General features: G+C 48.2%; 1 protein-coding gene across 1 annotated transcript in view; it reads left to right on the forward strand.

Moving 5' to 3' along the window:
• The first annotated feature begins 3,396 nt into the window (after positions 1-3,396).
• NUDT4 (nudix hydrolase 4) overlaps positions 3,397-17,538 on the forward strand; it is a 52,321-nt gene continuing 38,179 nt past the window's right edge. Inside the window, exon 1 of the mRNA XM_075344802.1 lies at positions 3,397-3,937. Coding sequence (XP_075200917.1) covers positions 3,440-3,937 — 498 coding nt within the window. The 5' untranslated portion in view covers positions 3,397-3,439. The remainder of the gene's footprint in view (positions 3,938-17,538) is intronic.

Below are 17,538 nucleotides of genomic sequence, written 5' to 3' on the forward strand. Positions count from 1 at the left end.
AACTATAGTGCTCTTGCTAAGCCGTTGACGGACCTCACCAAAAAGAAGCTACCGCAAGTAGTCACCTGGACAGATGACTGTGAACGGTCCTTCAGGGCACTAAAAGCTGCCCTCGCCAGTTCCCCAATCCTACAAGCTCCGGACTTCACCCGACGGTTCATAGTTCAGACAGATGCCAGTGCGTTTGGCCTTGGTGCAGTACTCAGCCAGGTAAATGGGAAGGGAGAAGAGCATCCGGTGATGTTTCTCAGCCGCAAGCTCTTATCCCGGGAAGTGGCCTACGCCACTGTGGAGAAGGAGTGCCTCTCTATAGTGTGGGCCCTGCGGAAACTGCAGCCCTACCTATATGGACGCAACTTCACCATAGTGACAGACCACAACCCTCTCAGCTGGCTACATCGGGTGGCCGGCGACAATGGTAAGCTACTGCGGTGGAGCTTGGCACTACAGCAGTATGACTTTACCATTCAACACAGGAAGGGTGTTGAGCATGGCAACGCTGATGGGCTGTCCCGGCAGGGGGATGCCAGCGAGGTAGGCTTAGGAGACGATTGGCAAATCAATCTCCCATGCTACCTCAAAAAGGGGGAGGTGTCATGTAGAGCTGTTGAAGGGACTTCCTCCCCCTCTTCTTCACCAGCCACAGGTCGTCATGGCGATTATCTGATTGGCCTGGAAGCTTAAGGTATTTATGACTTTGGGTGATGGTAGAAGAAAAGCCAAAAGCTGCAGAGAAAGACAATTCTTTGTAATATTGGCGGGAAAACTCCCAAAGCAGGTTTTGAAGTGCGACTTTAATGCTAGAAAGATGAAAAACACATTGCCAGAATCCCTGCGTCGTGCGGAACCCAGCGCACCGTCTCACCTGACGAGGAGATCGACGGAATCACGACAAATTAGTATTGGCCAGTAAAATTGTGCTAGAGGCGTTGTGTTTGGTATCAATGTAACTGTAAAATCGAGATATTAAATATGACGCTAATATCTTTCACCTGTGTGACCCAGGAGCAAAGATATGAAAAACCCTAGAATTATGGAACTTTGTGACCATCTCAAGCCCAGCCCACAAGTGACTGTAAAATGATGTCACAGGCAAGGGGGGCTAGCAAGAGCATAAGAGACAGTTCCTGTCTTTTGGGGCAGTCAGCACGAGGAGGGCATCATGAAGGGTGATGCTGGCCGATTCTAACATCTCTTGGAGCCCCTCCCTCCATAAGCAGACGTCACTTCTATGGCAGAAGCTTAGTAAGTTTCACGTTTATACCTTTTATTTTAATGTAACTGTTATGCCGTAATGTGTATTGTTCCCTTTTGTAAATTCCTGTATATTCTTTAAACACTGCCTATTTTCGGATTAAATATATAAAAATTTAAGAGTTTCTTTCCTTATGCTTTATATACGAATCCAAAACCCCGAAGGGCCTTATGCTATCTGAAACGGGTCCCCAGCTACCTGTAGAAAGTCTGGGTGGTGGCAGCGTAATTGTTATTGCATAGAATTATCGGAGTGCTATCATTAAGGGTACCGAGGTATATAAATATTCCATTAGCAGGAATTGGGGATATATACATTTACCCTTGCTGTGAGACCTCCAATATTTGGCATTATCAGCTCAGCAGCCTCATCTTATGCATTGTCCTGCAGTACCAAAAGTGGCCTGCAGACAAGGGGGGCGCTAGAAAGTAGTCGTGTGTAACAAATCAGTGAACAGCTGCGGATTTCTGAGTGACTTCCCCGCCTGTTCGTGACACACACTTGCTAGTGCCTCGCGTGTAACTCGCGCGAGTCTCTCATGGTAGAACCCGGCATGACCGCACACTTTCCTGACAGGAGCTGGTCGGTTGCATGTATCTCTATGCAGCTCAGACGCTCCTGTATGCATAGTGTGCGGCCATGCCGGGTTCTACCATGAGAGACTCACGCGAGTTACACGCGATGCACTAGCAAGTGTGATTCTGGCCTTATCAGCAGCCCCTCGTACACAGACATCACAAACTACACATATACATAGACAGTGTCACACACTACACAGTGTCAAACACTACACATATAAACTGAAATCACACACTACACATGTACAGTGTCACTCACACACTACACATATAAACAGCCATCACACACTACATATACACAGTGTCACCCACACTACTCATATACACATACAGTGTCACACACTACATATATACAGTTTCACACATATACAGTGTCCCAATACTTATATACAGTGTCACACACTACACATACATGTAGTGTCACACACTGCACATATACACAGTATCACACACACACACACACTACACATATACACAGAGTATCATACACATCTAATATATAAAGCTGAGTGTGTGTGTGTGTGAGTGTATGTGTGTCTGTGTGTGTGTGTGTGTGTGTATGTATGTCCGCTAAAGGAATCTGCACCGTCGCATTTACAATCACAAAATTTTGCACAGACGCCTGATGTGGCTCACTCAGGGAACGTCTTCGTAGACTATGTTTTGACAGGAAAATGTAACCCTGCACTTTACAGTTCCTCTCCAAAAAGATGCCTGCATTAAAGTGAATGGAGCTTGGAACTACAGGTCATTAATAGGAGCTGGGATTGGTTTCTATAGGAAAAAAGGACATTGTTTGTATAAGAAGCTTATGTGTGAGGTAATATGATGTTGGTGGAGAGATAGACAGACAGGGAAAGAGACAGAGAGATAGAAACAGATAGAGAGACAAACAGATACAGATGAGGAAAGAGACAGACGGGGAAAGAGACAGATGGGGAAAGAGACAGACGGTGAAAGAGACAGACGGGGAAAGAGACAGATGGGGAAAGAGACAGACGGTGAAAGAGACAGACAGAGACAGGCAGACAGAGAGACAGACAGGAAAAGAGATGGGGAGACAGACGGGGAAAGAGACAGACCTGGGAAAGAGACAGACGGGGAAAGAGACAGACGGGGAAAGAGACAGACGGGCAAAGAGACAGACGGGCAAAGAGACAGACGGGCAAAGAGACAGACGGGCAAAGAGACAGACAGACACAGACATAGACACAGAGATAGAGAGACACAGACATAGACACAGAGATAGAGTCAGATAAACTGATACAAAGACAGACAGAGAGATAGACACAGACAAGGAAAGAGACACACAGACAGCGACACACAGACAGAGAGACAGTCAACGCCCGGGTACTACAGCTAGTTTACACATATAGGCAGCTGCAGGAAGGATTCTCACAGCAGATTACATTGGCACAATCACCACACCACAGTACCCTCCTCCTGGCCATGAGCATGCGCATCCCCGGCGAGGCCGTAGAGTACCGTACACGGACGTTCCACGTACAGCACTATGGCACTAGTGGAGCAGTTGTCTGGGCAACGAGCAGGCAGGGGGCGCCGCCGTACTCCCCTCAGCCTGGGGGCGGGGCAGCGGGGTACAGGAATGCGCGAACATCACTACTCTTCATTGAGAGCTGCAGCCACCGGCCCGCCCTCGTCATCGCGCATGCGCCACAGCCTTTCTCTCGCCTGCACCGTGGAATGCTCTACTCTCCTAGAGAGACGTGAGTGTGCGCGCAGGCAGGGGCGGGAGTGTCGGGGCAGTGCGGGCGGCGGGGCCAGACCAGCTGAACGGACACAGACCGGAGACGACACAGGTCCATGGAGAGGCGCGTCTGCTCCGGGTGCTCACCTCTCTCCAGCAGCACCAGCCTCCTCTAACCCCGGGCCGGCTCTCCTCCTGCTCCGGCCGCTCGGACGTGTGGTGCGGATAGAAGCAACGGCAAGGCTCGCGGTGACGGCAGCTGTAGCATCCGGGGAGTGTGGAGGAGTAGCCGCCTCTATGATGAAGTTCAAGCCGAACCAGACTCGGACTTATGACCGGGAAGGCTTCAAGAAGCGGGCGGCCTGTCTGTGCTTCAGGAACGAGCGGGAGGATGAGGTGAGACCGGGAGACCCGCCCCCAGCATACCGGCCTGCATCCTCCGGTGCCCGGGACGAGCGCACCGCGCCGCTGTGCAGTGGAGGCCGCAGCTCGGCGGAGCCCTTGTGTGAGCGCTGTGGGGCTCCCCCGGGAGCCGGGGCTGCCAGTGTGTGACGGGGCCCCCCCCCCGGGAGCGGGGCTGCCAGTGTGTGACGGGGCCCCCCCCCCGGGAGCGGGGCTGCCAGTGTGTGACGGGGCCCCCCCCCCGGGAGCGGGGCTGCCAGTGTGTGACGGGGCCCCCCCGGGAGCGGGGCTGCCTGTGTGTGACGGGGCCCCCCCCCCGGGAGCGGGGCTGCCAGTGTGTGACGGGGCCCCCCCCCCGGGAGCGGGGCTGCCAGTGTGTGACGGGGCCCCCCCCCCGGGAGCGGGGCTGCCAGTGTGTGACGGGGCCCCCCCCCCGGGAGCGGGGCTGCCAGTGTGTGACGGGGCCCCCCCCCCGGGAGCGGGGCTGCCAGTGTGTGACGGGGCCCCCCCCCCGGGAGCGGGGCTGCCTGTGTGTGACGGGGCCCCCCCCCCCGGGAGCGGGGCTGCCAGTGTGTGACGGGGCCCCCCCCCCGGGAGCGGGGCTGCCAGTGTGTGACGGGGCCCCCCCGGGAGCGGGGCTGCCAGTGTGTGACGGGGCCCCCCCGGGAGCGGGGCTGCCTGTGTGTGACGGGGCCCCCCCCGGGAGCGGGGCTGCCAGTGTGTGACGGGGCCCCCCCCCCGGGAGCGGGGCTGCCAGTGTGTGACGGGGCCCCCCCCCCGGGAGCGGGGCTGCCAGTGTGTGACGGGGCCCCCCCCCCGGGAGCGGGGCTGCCAGTGTGTGACGGGGCCCCCCCGGGAGCGGGGCTGCCAGTGTGTGACGGGGCCCCCCCCCGGGAGCGAGGCCGCCAGTGTGTGACGGGGCCCCCCCGGGAGCGGGGCTGCCAGTGTGTGACGGGGCCCCCCCGGGAGCGGGGCTGCCAGTGTGTGACGGGGCCCCCCCCCGGGAGCGAGGCCGCCAGTGTGTGACGGGGCCCCCCCCTTGGGAGCGGGGCTGCCTGTGTGTGACGGGGCCCCCCCGGGAGCGGGGCTGCCAGTGTGTGACGGGGCCCCCCCCCGGGAGCGGGGCTGCCTGTGTGTGACGGGGCCCCCCCCCCCGGGAGCGGGGCTGCCAGTGTGACGAGCAGGGGGCCCCATGAGAGTGGGGCCGGCAGTGCTGCTCTGCCCAGTGGCCCCTTATCTGGTGGGCCAGGCACTGACAGATAACAAGCCTGAGTCATGGTCCCATCATCATCCAGATGTGTCCTGTGCCTCCTCCTATACTGTGGGGACACGGAGGACACAGTCAGGGGGGCGGCTCATATGTAATGCACTTTGGGATCCATGGCCGTGTATTCCTATTCTGTGTAACAGGCTGCACTCTTCTATGCAGTGTATGTCCCATGTTTTTCTGGTGGGTGTTTTATGTAGCTAGTTTATAGTAGTATGATGATGCACAGAGTAATGAGTACCTAAATTGTAATTCTTTTTGTAAATGATGGGCACTACACTACTTGTCCCGCAGCCCCCCGCAGCGATCAGAGCCGCATTCATGAGGCCCAGAGCAGTGGTAGGCTCCTCTGTGGACAGGCTCGCAGCCTCTGTGACTCAGGACACCATTCTGTGCACTGCCTGGCGAGCTGCGCATTGGAGACAAGCTTTTGAGTGATCGGCAGGGATTTTGTACGACCAATTAGCGCAGGACATGTTGGGCAGCACAGACGCTTGGTACTTCAGTGCACCTTCCCACCCGCTTGTTGTTGAAGATCATAGATCATCTCCTCTCCCTTTCTTTGATAGTTCTGGCTTCATACAGGCGGAGATAAATGTAAAACAAGCAGGTGGGAAGGTGGACAAATATCTGGCCCCGCCATGGTGCATGGAGCGCCGGCGCTTGGTTTGTACAGTCATTTTGTGCCTTTAAACTGATTTTCATCAATCTTTTGGCTCAGATTTTAGGCTATGTTCATTGCTTGGTCGCTTTTACCTTCAGAGAGTCATCAGTTTGTGTATACTTTTTTTTTTTTTTTTTTTTTTATGCTTAGCTCACAAATTGCACATGGATGGCATCTATGGAGGTTTGTTTTTCTTGTGTGGACCCATATATATTTGAATGGTGAGTTTGTGTTTCACAGTTCAAAATCGGACATGTCTGTTTTGGTCCAGCACAAATACTCGGACATGTAAGCTGCTCTTTGAGGCACAGCTCTCTAGGTGACATACTCGGATATATGTGCTGTTGGGTGCATTCATTCAGGCCTTAACAGAGCTCAGCAGTCGGTTCACATACAGAACATTACCAAAACAGATCTGAGCAGCAAATCTGTAAGTTACTGCCGGGCTGTTAGACTTTATTGGTTTCTTGAGGAGTTTAGCTGGCTCATATATTTTGTCTTCCCAGATTAGGATGATATGGTCATTCCTAATCTTCATGGTTTACTTGCCGCCTCTCAGGTCATCAGTGTGCAGAGTAAAGTGGAATAAGAGACCAAAGACCATATGTCGTGGCTTAGTGGAACATCCCCTTTTCATGTGCCAAATGGTAACATTCAGTATGTAACTTCGTAGCTGGTTATATAAGCCCCATGTTTAGAGAAAATTCCTATAGTATACCACATATTTATCTCTGTGCTTAGACAGAGGATGAACGTCGTATATAATATACATTTTGCATGGGTAACATGGACAGCTATAATCTTGTGAGGTTTTCTTATTATATATTTTTTTATAGCAGATACCAAATTTTGCAATAAGCACAAATATTACTCAAAAACAAAACAGATCATAGTAGATCCTAGAGAACGAGTTAAGGTATGAATCTGTTTTATACAGATCTTTAACATGACACTCATACGGTACATTCACGTGGCTAGGATTTTTTTTTTTTTTTTTTTTACTCCAAGGACATTGCAGTACACTGCAATCAGTGCCCCATTATCGATGCTCCTATTGAAATATTATCATGTCCTAGAGATTGTTCACTACGTTTACACAGATGGACTATCCCTGGGATAGGTCATCAATGTCTGATCGGCCAGGACCCGGCATGCCTGCTTGTCAGCTGTTCTCTGTGCTGGCAGCAGGCAGCTGTAAATGCTCAGTTCTGGAGCTGCCCTGTCTTCATGATTCATGATCAGAATGCCGGACACTACCGGTCATGTGCACTAGATCTCTCTGAAACCGGAAAACGTACACCCGGCTTCATTGTGCACATGATCTGAAGTGCTGGGACTTCTGATAATGCGCACTAACCCTAAACCCGGCGTTCTGAAGCGCTGACAACGAACACAGGTACGCTTGTCACCGCTGATAACTCTGGGCAGTGGGCATTGAATAACATGCGAAGAAGGCGGACTACTCGGGAGAAATAACACCCTTGCGACTAGTCCCGGTTACTCATTAGCATATCATAAAGGATCTTTAGAAATACATTTTCCAAAAATCTATTTATGTCTGCTATTGGATGCAGGGACTAGGAATATGCATCAGAACTGCTCGTGGTCCTGGGTGCATATTGCACCTGACAGGTTTCCTTTAGCAATAATTGTGCAATCTACTGGCTAACACGGTACCAAGATAAATTTTACCTGTTTCAATCTAAACAGCGTTGATGAATAAGGCTACTTTCACACATCAGTTTTTTGCCATCAGGTTCAATCCGGAAAAAAACGGGTAAAACGGATCCAGTACCGCATCCGTTTTTTCCCCATAGACTTGCATTGTTACCGGATTGTACCGGATGGCTTTGCGGTGCATCCGTTTTTTTCCGGATGCGGCAAAATAAATAAATGCGGCGGCCGGAGGCAACGTAGCTTGCAACGTTTTTTTGTCCGGCAAAAAAAACGCATCGCGCCGGATCCGGCGCGATACGGCGTGTTTTACAATAGAAGCCTATGGACGCCGGATCCGGCGTAATGCGGTAAAAAACGGATGCGGCCGCCGGATCCGTTTTTGTTAACTGCGCATGCACCAATGTAATTAACAAAACGGATCCAGCCAAAAACCGGACGAAAAGGATGCAAAAACGGATGCAAACCGTATCCACCGGATCCGTTTTTTAACGGATCCGGCATAACGGATCCGTTAAAAAAACGGATCCGGTGGATACGGTTTTCACTTTTTTTTCAGGATCCGTTGGATCAGGAAAAAAAAGGACTGTGCCTGAATACAGAAAACTGATGTGTGAAAGTAGCCTTAGCAAAACAATCACTCATTGGGTGAAATGTTTTTGTGCTACACAGAAATCATCATTCTCGGCAGCGCGTTGTCCTGAGAACAATGGTAGCCTATCACAAATCATTCAGTGCGCACTGCCAGTCAGTAAATATTCCCTAATTGATCATTTAGTGTTGCAAAATTGAGTGGTTTAAATGCACCCTTAAGTCCCATCCCCCCCCCCCCTTAAACACAATACATAATTTGTCGGTGGCTGTCTCGGCCGACTTGCATACAAAGGAGCTGTTGCTCTGATTTTCTGGCAGTCGCTGCCATACGTTTCTGCTAGCTGCATGTTTCTAGAGTACAGAAGGATTGGCAGTCCGAGATTGGACATGCTGGATTCAGATCTCCCTGGACAATCCCCTATCATGGCCCTTATACATGTTACTGTTGGCCGACATTATTCTGTATGTGGTGGCCCCAGGTTTTATATGTATTAAAATTATTACAAATATTAGTGGGATTGGCCAACAATGTAATGTGTTTGGCGACCCCCTTACTCTGCCCCGACAGATGATTGGGCAGGTTGAATTAAAACGCCCATCGATTTTGTTCTCCCGGAGAAAAGTCACCGCCAGATCCATCTGCCAACAGCTTTCTCCATTTAGCCAACAGTTAGCAAATGTATACGGCTATAGGTTTCATGTAGTCCTGTTGCTTTTATTCCAAAAAGCTTGTTTGCTTTGTTTGGAAGGGGTTTGCATGGGCAGTCTGAGGTGGGCTCACCTGTCTTGACTGAGAGTAAGGATTATACAAGTATTGTTCTATGCACCCATCAATGAAGTCTTCTCACATTGTCAGTACAGTAGTTGGTGTGAATTGATGTGCAGAACACAGTCCAGCGGCTTGGTCAGTATTCTCTGGCTGTCAGATGCAGCATGCCCACGATCTGGGTTTGCAGTGTTTTTGCTGTGTCCAAACCGCTGTGTTGTACAGTACAAGCACAGTGGATGGAATTTCTAGAAATCTGCCCTCTGCGCTTGTTTTTCTCGCAGCGAAAACTGACCTGCGGTGCAGCTTCCCAAGTTCGTTGGTGCGGAAATGCAAGTGTTTACCGCAGGCAGAACATAGCAAGAGACCGCAGCTGTCTGAGCTCTGATCGTGGGCACGAGCAACTGCGGTCTCCTGCTGAAGAGACCTACTGCCCCACAGGTCATGTCTCGCAGGACACAGCGGGTCTTGATCATGTGCACACACCCTTACCTTCTGGCATCTGTGGCTCTTCTTTTGGTTGCCTATCGTCACGTCACTGTTGTGGCATGACAACCATGTGCCATCACCCCAGGTTGTCTACTCAAAAGATCAGATGCTAGAAGGTGGAAAAAGGGTTCTCAGGGCTCCCTATAAATCGATTTGAACCTACTGTAAGGCTATGTGCGCACGTTGCGTACAAGCCCTGCAGAAATTTCTGCAGCGATCTGAAGAGCACATGTGCGCTTTAGATCGCTGCAGAAATGTCCGTAGTGAGCGCCGATTCCATGCGCTCTGCCTGCAGCTCCTGCCATAGACCGTGCAGGAGCTGCAGGCAAAGCGCAGGAAAGAAGTGACATGCCACTTCTTTTTGCGCAGCGCTTCGGCAGTAGCCGAAGCGCTGCGCTCTTAAACGCCACGTGCGCACGGCCCCTGCACAGTCTCCATAGACTGTGCAGGGGACGCAGGACGCATGCAGTTACGCTGCGCTACAAAGCGCAGCGTAACTGCATGTTTTTACGCGACGTGCGCACATAGCCTAATTGTCGGGAGCTTTGTATAAGTGAATGTCCCCCAGGCAATATGGACTTCTCAACTGTTTCTTGTGCTTTGTGAGAATAACAACTTTGGTATTTAACAAAAACATTTTTCTTTGCTGTCACAACTTACAAATATCTCTAGGTGTTGTAAGTTTGTGTACATGATTGCCTTTTATGAGCACTGTTGCATTTTAGGCTTATTATACCACAATATAGAAACCGTTTTTGCTTATGTTTTTCTGTGCCAGACACAGGCGTTAATATGAAAATAAAAGGTATAAAGTAAAATCACATCTCGTATCCACCGCTGAGAACAAATGCAGTGTGCATGAGATTAGGTAAACCCCCAACAAATCTCATCTCCTCGTTGGATTGTGAAGTCCACACCACAGCTTGAAATGAGTTCCGTATCGTGGATAAACCTGTGGCGAGTATCCTCCGCTAAAGCCTCCTGTAAAACGAGAAACGCTAGTGAAATATTGAGTATTCTAATGCTGATGGGATAGAAAGTGATCAGTGTTGCCCATGTCATACCTCTGCAGCCACAAATGCTTTCTGCGTAATAAGACACACAGACCGTGATTCATTTGGGCACTTTTTTGTTGTAATTTTTGTTGGCTGTACTTTCTATTTAGAGGCATTCACCAAAACAAAACTGGTGTAAATGCAGTAACGTATTAGGCCTTTTATTACAAATCCACCAAAGTAAAAGTAGAGTAGTTATACTGTGTTTGAAAACGCATAATAAAACCAGCCTTTCTATTAAAAAACATGATTGCAAACATCCATAGCCAAACATTTAGTCATACACTGATCAGTAAACCTGACCCAAAGTTTCCCCCACAATTCAGGCTTCTTGCAGGGAAGCCTAAGGCCCCGTTACACATAGCGATGTCGTTAGCGAGATCGCTGAAACGTCACAGATTTTGTGACATAACAGCGACCTCGCTACGTGTGACACAGCAGCGACCGGCCCCCTGCTGCGATATCGCCGATCATACCTGAACGTCCTGGTTAATTTTTTGATTGTTGGTATCCCACTGGGCAGCAAGCATCGCTGTGTTTGACGCCATAACAATGACTTGCGACCTCGTTGTCATGCCTGGGTGGAAACACTACGCCTCTATCGAGGTCTGAGTCGTCAGAATAGCTGCTGTGTGACAGGGTCCCAGCGACCGCAGAGGTCGTTAAACGGATCGCCGTATCGTTGCTGCGTCGTTAATTAGATCTGCCTGTTTGCCAGCTCACTAGCGACCATGTTGCAACATACCAGTGATCCTGACCAGATCGTATCGTTGTCGGGATCACTGGAACGTCGCTACATGTAACGGGACCCTTAGGCTTTGGTCACAAGATGTGTTGTTGTTTTTAATACCCTAGTTAGCATATTAGCCAGGAAAAACTCCCCAATGTATACACTAAATGGAGGCTGCAACTGATGCCTGACAGTAGCATCTATCATCCATATATCTGTTTCTCTAATAAGTCAACAGCTTATCATGACTTAGCCATTAAACGGATGCCATTGCAGTCTATGGGGGATGAATGCCACCGTTAGACACCTGCTTAATGTATCCATCACCCGTAGGCTATGATGGCATCCTTTTAGCGGATGCCTGTGACAGATACCACACATTGGCGTTCATTTGCAAAGCAATTCCCTAATCTTTTTTTGATTCTTCTTTTTTTCTTTTCTTTTTCTTTCTTTTTACCTTTTGCATATACTCTCTTGGCGTTTCTCTGGTTCTAGGGCCCTATGGGCAGATTTGACTTGTACATCTGGAGCTTTCCTGAAATACGCACTAAGCATTGGGGTAAAAAGAAAGTGATGCCAACAGAGCCCTATGGTAGCATGTGTAGGTCCAGTTCCTCTTGCTGGTCCTGTTACTTACAGCAACCCCGTGTCTGTCTGGGAAAAAGTGATATAGAAATATGTAGTCTTCATTATACATCATGAACGATCATCGTTCACAAAAGCCGTCCATTGGGCGATCAGCTGATCGCCCAGTGCCCGGCTTTTGTGAACGATCAGATCAGCTGATCGGCCGGCTTTTGTGAACGATCAGCCGATTGTTCTGGCCACTGGAACAGAATTTACAGTCAATCATATTTTTTTTTTTTTGTGCGCATGCTCACAGTAAAAAACTGATCCGCCGCACACAAAACAAGCTACATCCTGCGTTTCTCCCGCCTGTCGGTCAGTCAGTAAACGACTGATCCGTCACGCTGCAGATGCAACGCAGGGCCATCAGTCACAATCCGTCGCTAATAGAAGTCTATGGGGAAAAAACGGATTTCTGCAAAATCTTTTGCAGGATACCATAATTCCTCAAGGCAATGGATTGTGACTGATGCAAAACAAGAGAAGTGTGAACTTAGCCTAAGGAAACCTTGTGTGACTGGAGTGATGGTCTAATGTGCACTGCTGCTTCATGTTAATGGGACCACCTTCATCACTCCAGTAAAATGGAGAGGCAGTATCAACCACCACTCCATTTACACAGTGCTCATTAGAACCCTGTTTTTTATGATATCTTGGGGTCCCTTTTGCATGTGTACAAAATAATGTCCAAACTTTCGACTATCCCTTTAAAGAGTTGTTCATTATAAAAGGGGAGATTGGTACTGTTTAGTGCAGCATGAATGTCTTTGATTAGTTACCTTTTAGAAGGGTTGTGGAAGTTGTAGAGAGAGCTGCATCCAGGCAGCAATCCTGACACATTATTCAAAGAAATACTGTAAATGTTACTTTCTCTTACAATTCCTTGCTCCTCTTCTGCTACCTTGGCTGCAGATCTGCCCTTTAGCCATGGGTGGTAACACTCTTCTGAGGTGGTGTGTACTAATTCCACCTGGTTACCCTGGCCAATCATAAAGCAGGAGGAGGGACAGGCAGAACATACATAATACACCCCAGAGGAGGTCAGACCAGACTTTCTCGCCATGAGTAATGTGCACTGCCGATACTTCTGGATTCACACAGTATGGATAAGGGGGAGAGCCGCAGGAGCTGCAGATTGTGATGGGGCCTACTGATGGGCAGTCAGGCTGGTGAGGAAGCAGCATTTGGCTCCACTAACCAAAAACAGCCGGCTCCTTTGGATCCCTACTAAATGTGATCAGAGGTAAAATCACAGCAGCTGAAATCTTGGGTGTGCCATTGTGACGCTGTCTGCTTAATGATTGACCAACATCACCAAGGTGAAAAAGTACAAAAAAAAAAAAAGTAAGCCCATCCTACAGCACATTTTTGAAACATTGAACTGTCAATCAAAGCATTCGGGGTGTACCTACAGCCACAGTTTAGGGTAAGTTTACACAGTGCGTTTTTCGGGTGCGTTTTTGGCCTCAAAACTGAATGACTTTGCTTCCCCAGCAAAGTCGGAGTTTTCAATTTTACTGTCCGCACACAATTTTTATTTTTTTTTTAAAGCAGCGATTTTGAACTTTAAAAAAAAAAATGGACATGTCAATTCTTTACTGCGTTTTTCTGCGTCTTCCCCCCCCCATGCAATGCATTGGAAAAACGCAGAGATCAAAAACGCATGCGTTTTATGCCGCGGGTGCGTTTTTGTGTGTTTTTAGCGGCCAAACACGCAGCATCAATAAAACGCAGCGTGTGCACATAGCCTTAGGCTATATGCGCACACTGCGTCTTTTTGACGCTGCGTTTTTGGCCGCTAAAAACGCACAAAAACGCACCTGCGTCGAAAAAACGCATAAAAACGCATGCGTTTTTGGCCGCGATTTGGTGCGTTTTTGGCTGCGTTTTGCTGCGTTTTTGATCTCTGCGTTTTTCAAATGCATTGCATGGGCGGAAAACGCAGAAAAACGCAGGAAAGAACTGACATGTCCATTTTTTTTTTTTCAACTCAAAAACGCAGGTAAAAAAAACAGATGTGTGCGGACAGCAAAAATGAAAACTCATAGACTTTGCTGGGGAAGCAAAGTCCTGCAGTTTTGAGGCGAAAAATGCCGCGAAAAACGCACTGTGTGCACATAGCCTTAAAGTAAAGTGAGATGTGACTGCAACCTCTGCATTCATTACTGATAGCTGATGGCTAGTGAGAGAACTAAAGTTAATTTTCTCCAGTTAGCCACACTTTCACTAAGGCCCCCATCACACGTTAAAAAATACACCTGTGGCACGTTGTTTCGTCCATCAGTGTAGCCATTCATGTGTACTTGTACCGTCCATGTAACAAATACTGACAAAAAAAGCCACATGAAATGAATGGTTTTTATGTGCTAAAGATGTGCAAAGATAGATGAATATGGATAGAGAGGTAGACAATGATAACTAGATTTTACAACTATTATCCAAATAAATAAAATTAAAAAAATCTACGTTTGGTCCACCCTATTTTTGGTAACCAATAGTAAATCAGACAGCTGAAGTCTGATATTGCCAGGCTGGAAAGGTCCATTGTTACTGGGCCCTTCCCAGCATAAAAATACCAGCCCGCAGCCACCAGGGCGCACCACATTAGATGCGTCAATAGCACTTCTCCTTGGATCTTCCCAATTGCCAATGAGTGTGAGAAGATCTTTCAAAAAAAATGCTCAATTTTTCCATTGACTTTCATTATACTCGATACTTGAGTCAAGCCCGTCTGAGCATCTGACCTGCTGGTTTTGAGTACTGAGCACCCGAGCATGATAGTGCTCGCTCATCACTAGTGTGAACGTGTCTCCAGTATGTGTGAAGGGGGCTGCAGACAGGCAGTACTCTGATGCTATTTACCTGGTGATTAACTCTATATCTGCAGGTAAAATGTGTTTTTTGTTGTGACAAGTGCCCTTTTAAAAGGGATTATGCAATAGCTGACAACTCCTTTAACCTATAGAAACCTATCACAGTGTAGCTTTCGTTTTTATCCATGTGTTTACTCCATCTGTATTTGTGCCTGAGTCATAGACGTAGATAATGTATTGCAGTATGTTTGTGTTCAATCTAAAGGCCCAGTCACACTAAACAACTTACCAGCGATCCCAACAACGATCAAACCTGATAGGGATCGCTGGTAAGTTGCGAGGAGGTTGCTGGTGAGATGTCACACTGCGACGCTCCAGCGATCACACCAGCAACCTGACCTGGCAGGGATCGCTGGAGCGTGGCTACACGAATTGCTGGTGAGCTCACCAGCAACCAGTGTCCCAGCCCCCAGCCAGCAGCGTCGCGTGGATGATGCTGCGCTTGGTAACTAAGGTAAATATCGGGTAACCAACCCGATATTTACCTTGGTTACCAGCGCACGCAGCTACACGTGCAGGGAGCAGCGCACGCCGCTTAGCGCTGGCTCCCTGCTCTCCTAGTTACAGCACACATTGGGTTAATTACCCGATGTGTGCTGTAGCTACATGTGCAAGAAGCAGGAGCCGGCACTGACAGCTGAGAGCGGCGGACGCTGGTAACAAAGGTAAATATCGGGTAACCAAGGACAGGGCTTTTTTGCTTTGACAATTCAGAGATAAGTGCAAGGCGTAGATGGCTTCTCGTTCAAAGATCATATTAGTATATTGGCTAGTGTGCTTGTACTGCATGTCTCCAGTCACAGGGGTCCTGAGAGCAATTACCATGACTTCAGCAACAATGTGAGGAACATTACTCTATAGTCATCACTATTAGACAATTGTTTACAGAAAGATTTGTTTTCTGTTTAGATCATGTATGGATGGTCATAACTAAAGTTCAGTCCACATTTTTTAATACTGTGTGCAGAATTATTAGGCAAGTTGTATTTTAGAGGATATTTTTATTATTGATCAACAACTATGTTCTCAATCAACCCAAAAGACTCATAAATATCAAAGCTTAATATTTTTGGAAGTTGGAGTCGTTTTTTTTTTTTTTAGATTTGGCTATCTTAGGAGGATTTCTGTTTGTGCAGGGAACTATTACTGTGCAGAATTATTAGGCAACTTAATAAAAACCAAATATATTCCCATCTCACTTGTTTATTTTCACCAGATAAACCAATATAACTGCACAAAATTTAGAAATAAACATTTCTTACATGCAAAAAAAACCCCCAAAAATTTGCGACCAATATAGCCACCTTTCTTCATGACACTCAACAGCCTATCATCCTGTCAGTTGCTTGATATGTTAATGATCAACATTGTGTGCAGCAGCCACCACATCCTCCCAGACACTGTTCCGAGAGGTGTACGGTTTTCCCTCCCTATTGATCTTACATTTTATGAGGGACCACATGTTCTCTATGGGGTTCAGATCAGGTGAACAAAGGGGCCATGTCATTATTTTTTCATCATTTAGACCTTTACTGGCCAGCCACGCTGTGGAGTAGTTGGATGCATGTGATGGAGCATTGTCCTGAATGAAAATCATGTTTTTCTTGAACGATACCGACTTCTTCCTGTACCACTGCTTAAAGAAGTTGTCTTCCAGAAACTGGCAGTAGGTCTGGGAGTTGAGCTTCACTCCATCCTCAACCCGAAAAGTTCCCACAAGTTCATCTTTGATATCAGCCCATACCAGTACCCCACCTCCTCCTTGGTGGCGTCTGGGTCGGAGTGGAGCTCTCTGCCCTTTACTGATCCAGCCTCTGGCCCATCCATCTGGCCCATCAAGAGTCACTCTCATTTCATCAGTCCATAAAACCTTTGAAAAATCAGTCTTAAGATATTTCTTGGCCCAGTCTTGACGTTTGATCTTTTGTTTCTTGTTCAAAGGTGGTTGTTTTTCAGCCTTCCTTACCTTGGCCATGTCCCTGAGTATGGCACACCTTGTGCTTTCTGATACTCCAGTAACGTTGCTGCTCTCAAATATGGCCAAACTGGTGGCAAATGGCATCTTGGCAGCTTCGCGCTTGATTTTCCTCAATTCATGGGCAGTTATTTTGCGCCTTTTTTTCCAACACGCTTCTTGCGACCCTTTTGGCTATTTGCCATGAAACGCTTGATTGTTCGGTGATCACACTTCAAAAGTTTGGCAATTTCAAGACTGCTGCATCCCTCTGCAAGATCTCTCACAATTTTGGACTTTTCAGAGCCTGTCAAATCTCTTCTGACCCATTTGGCCAAAGGAAAGGAAATTGCCTAATAAGTATGCACCACTTATATAGGGTGCTGATGTCATTACACCACACCCCTCATCATTACGGAGATGCACATCACCTGATTTACTTAATTGGTAGTTGGCTCTCAAGCCTATACAGCTTGGAATAGGACAACATGTATAAAAAGTGTCATGTGATCAAAATACTAATTTGCCTAATAAGTGTATAGTTTTTTTTTTTTTTTCTTGTAAAGGGGATGTGTGGACGTAGGTACTAATGAGAACAGGGGATCAGTCACAGAATGGTGGGGAGCCGCACCACCACAGATCAGCTGTTTGCTCTGACAGTAGCAGGATGTCAACACTTTCCACAGAACTGCTGAGCACCGCTCCATTCATATTGCAGGGACTGCTGTCAAGTGCTGCAGATCCGCTACTAGTCTTTTGAATAGAAGCTGTGCTGCAGTGGCTGCTACACTTTAAATGGAGCTGCTGCGTTCAACAGCTCTGCGCAAAGCGTTTACTTCCGGCTGGAACAAATGACATCTGATCGGCAGGGATGCTGGCTGTCTCAAACCTATTCTGAAGAT

The sequence above is a fragment of the Anomaloglossus baeobatrachus genome, chromosome 4 (assembly GCF_048569485.1).
Source record: "Anomaloglossus baeobatrachus isolate aAnoBae1 chromosome 4, aAnoBae1.hap1, whole genome shotgun sequence".
Lineage (NCBI taxonomy): Eukaryota > Metazoa > Chordata > Amphibia > Anura > Aromobatidae > Anomaloglossus > Anomaloglossus baeobatrachus.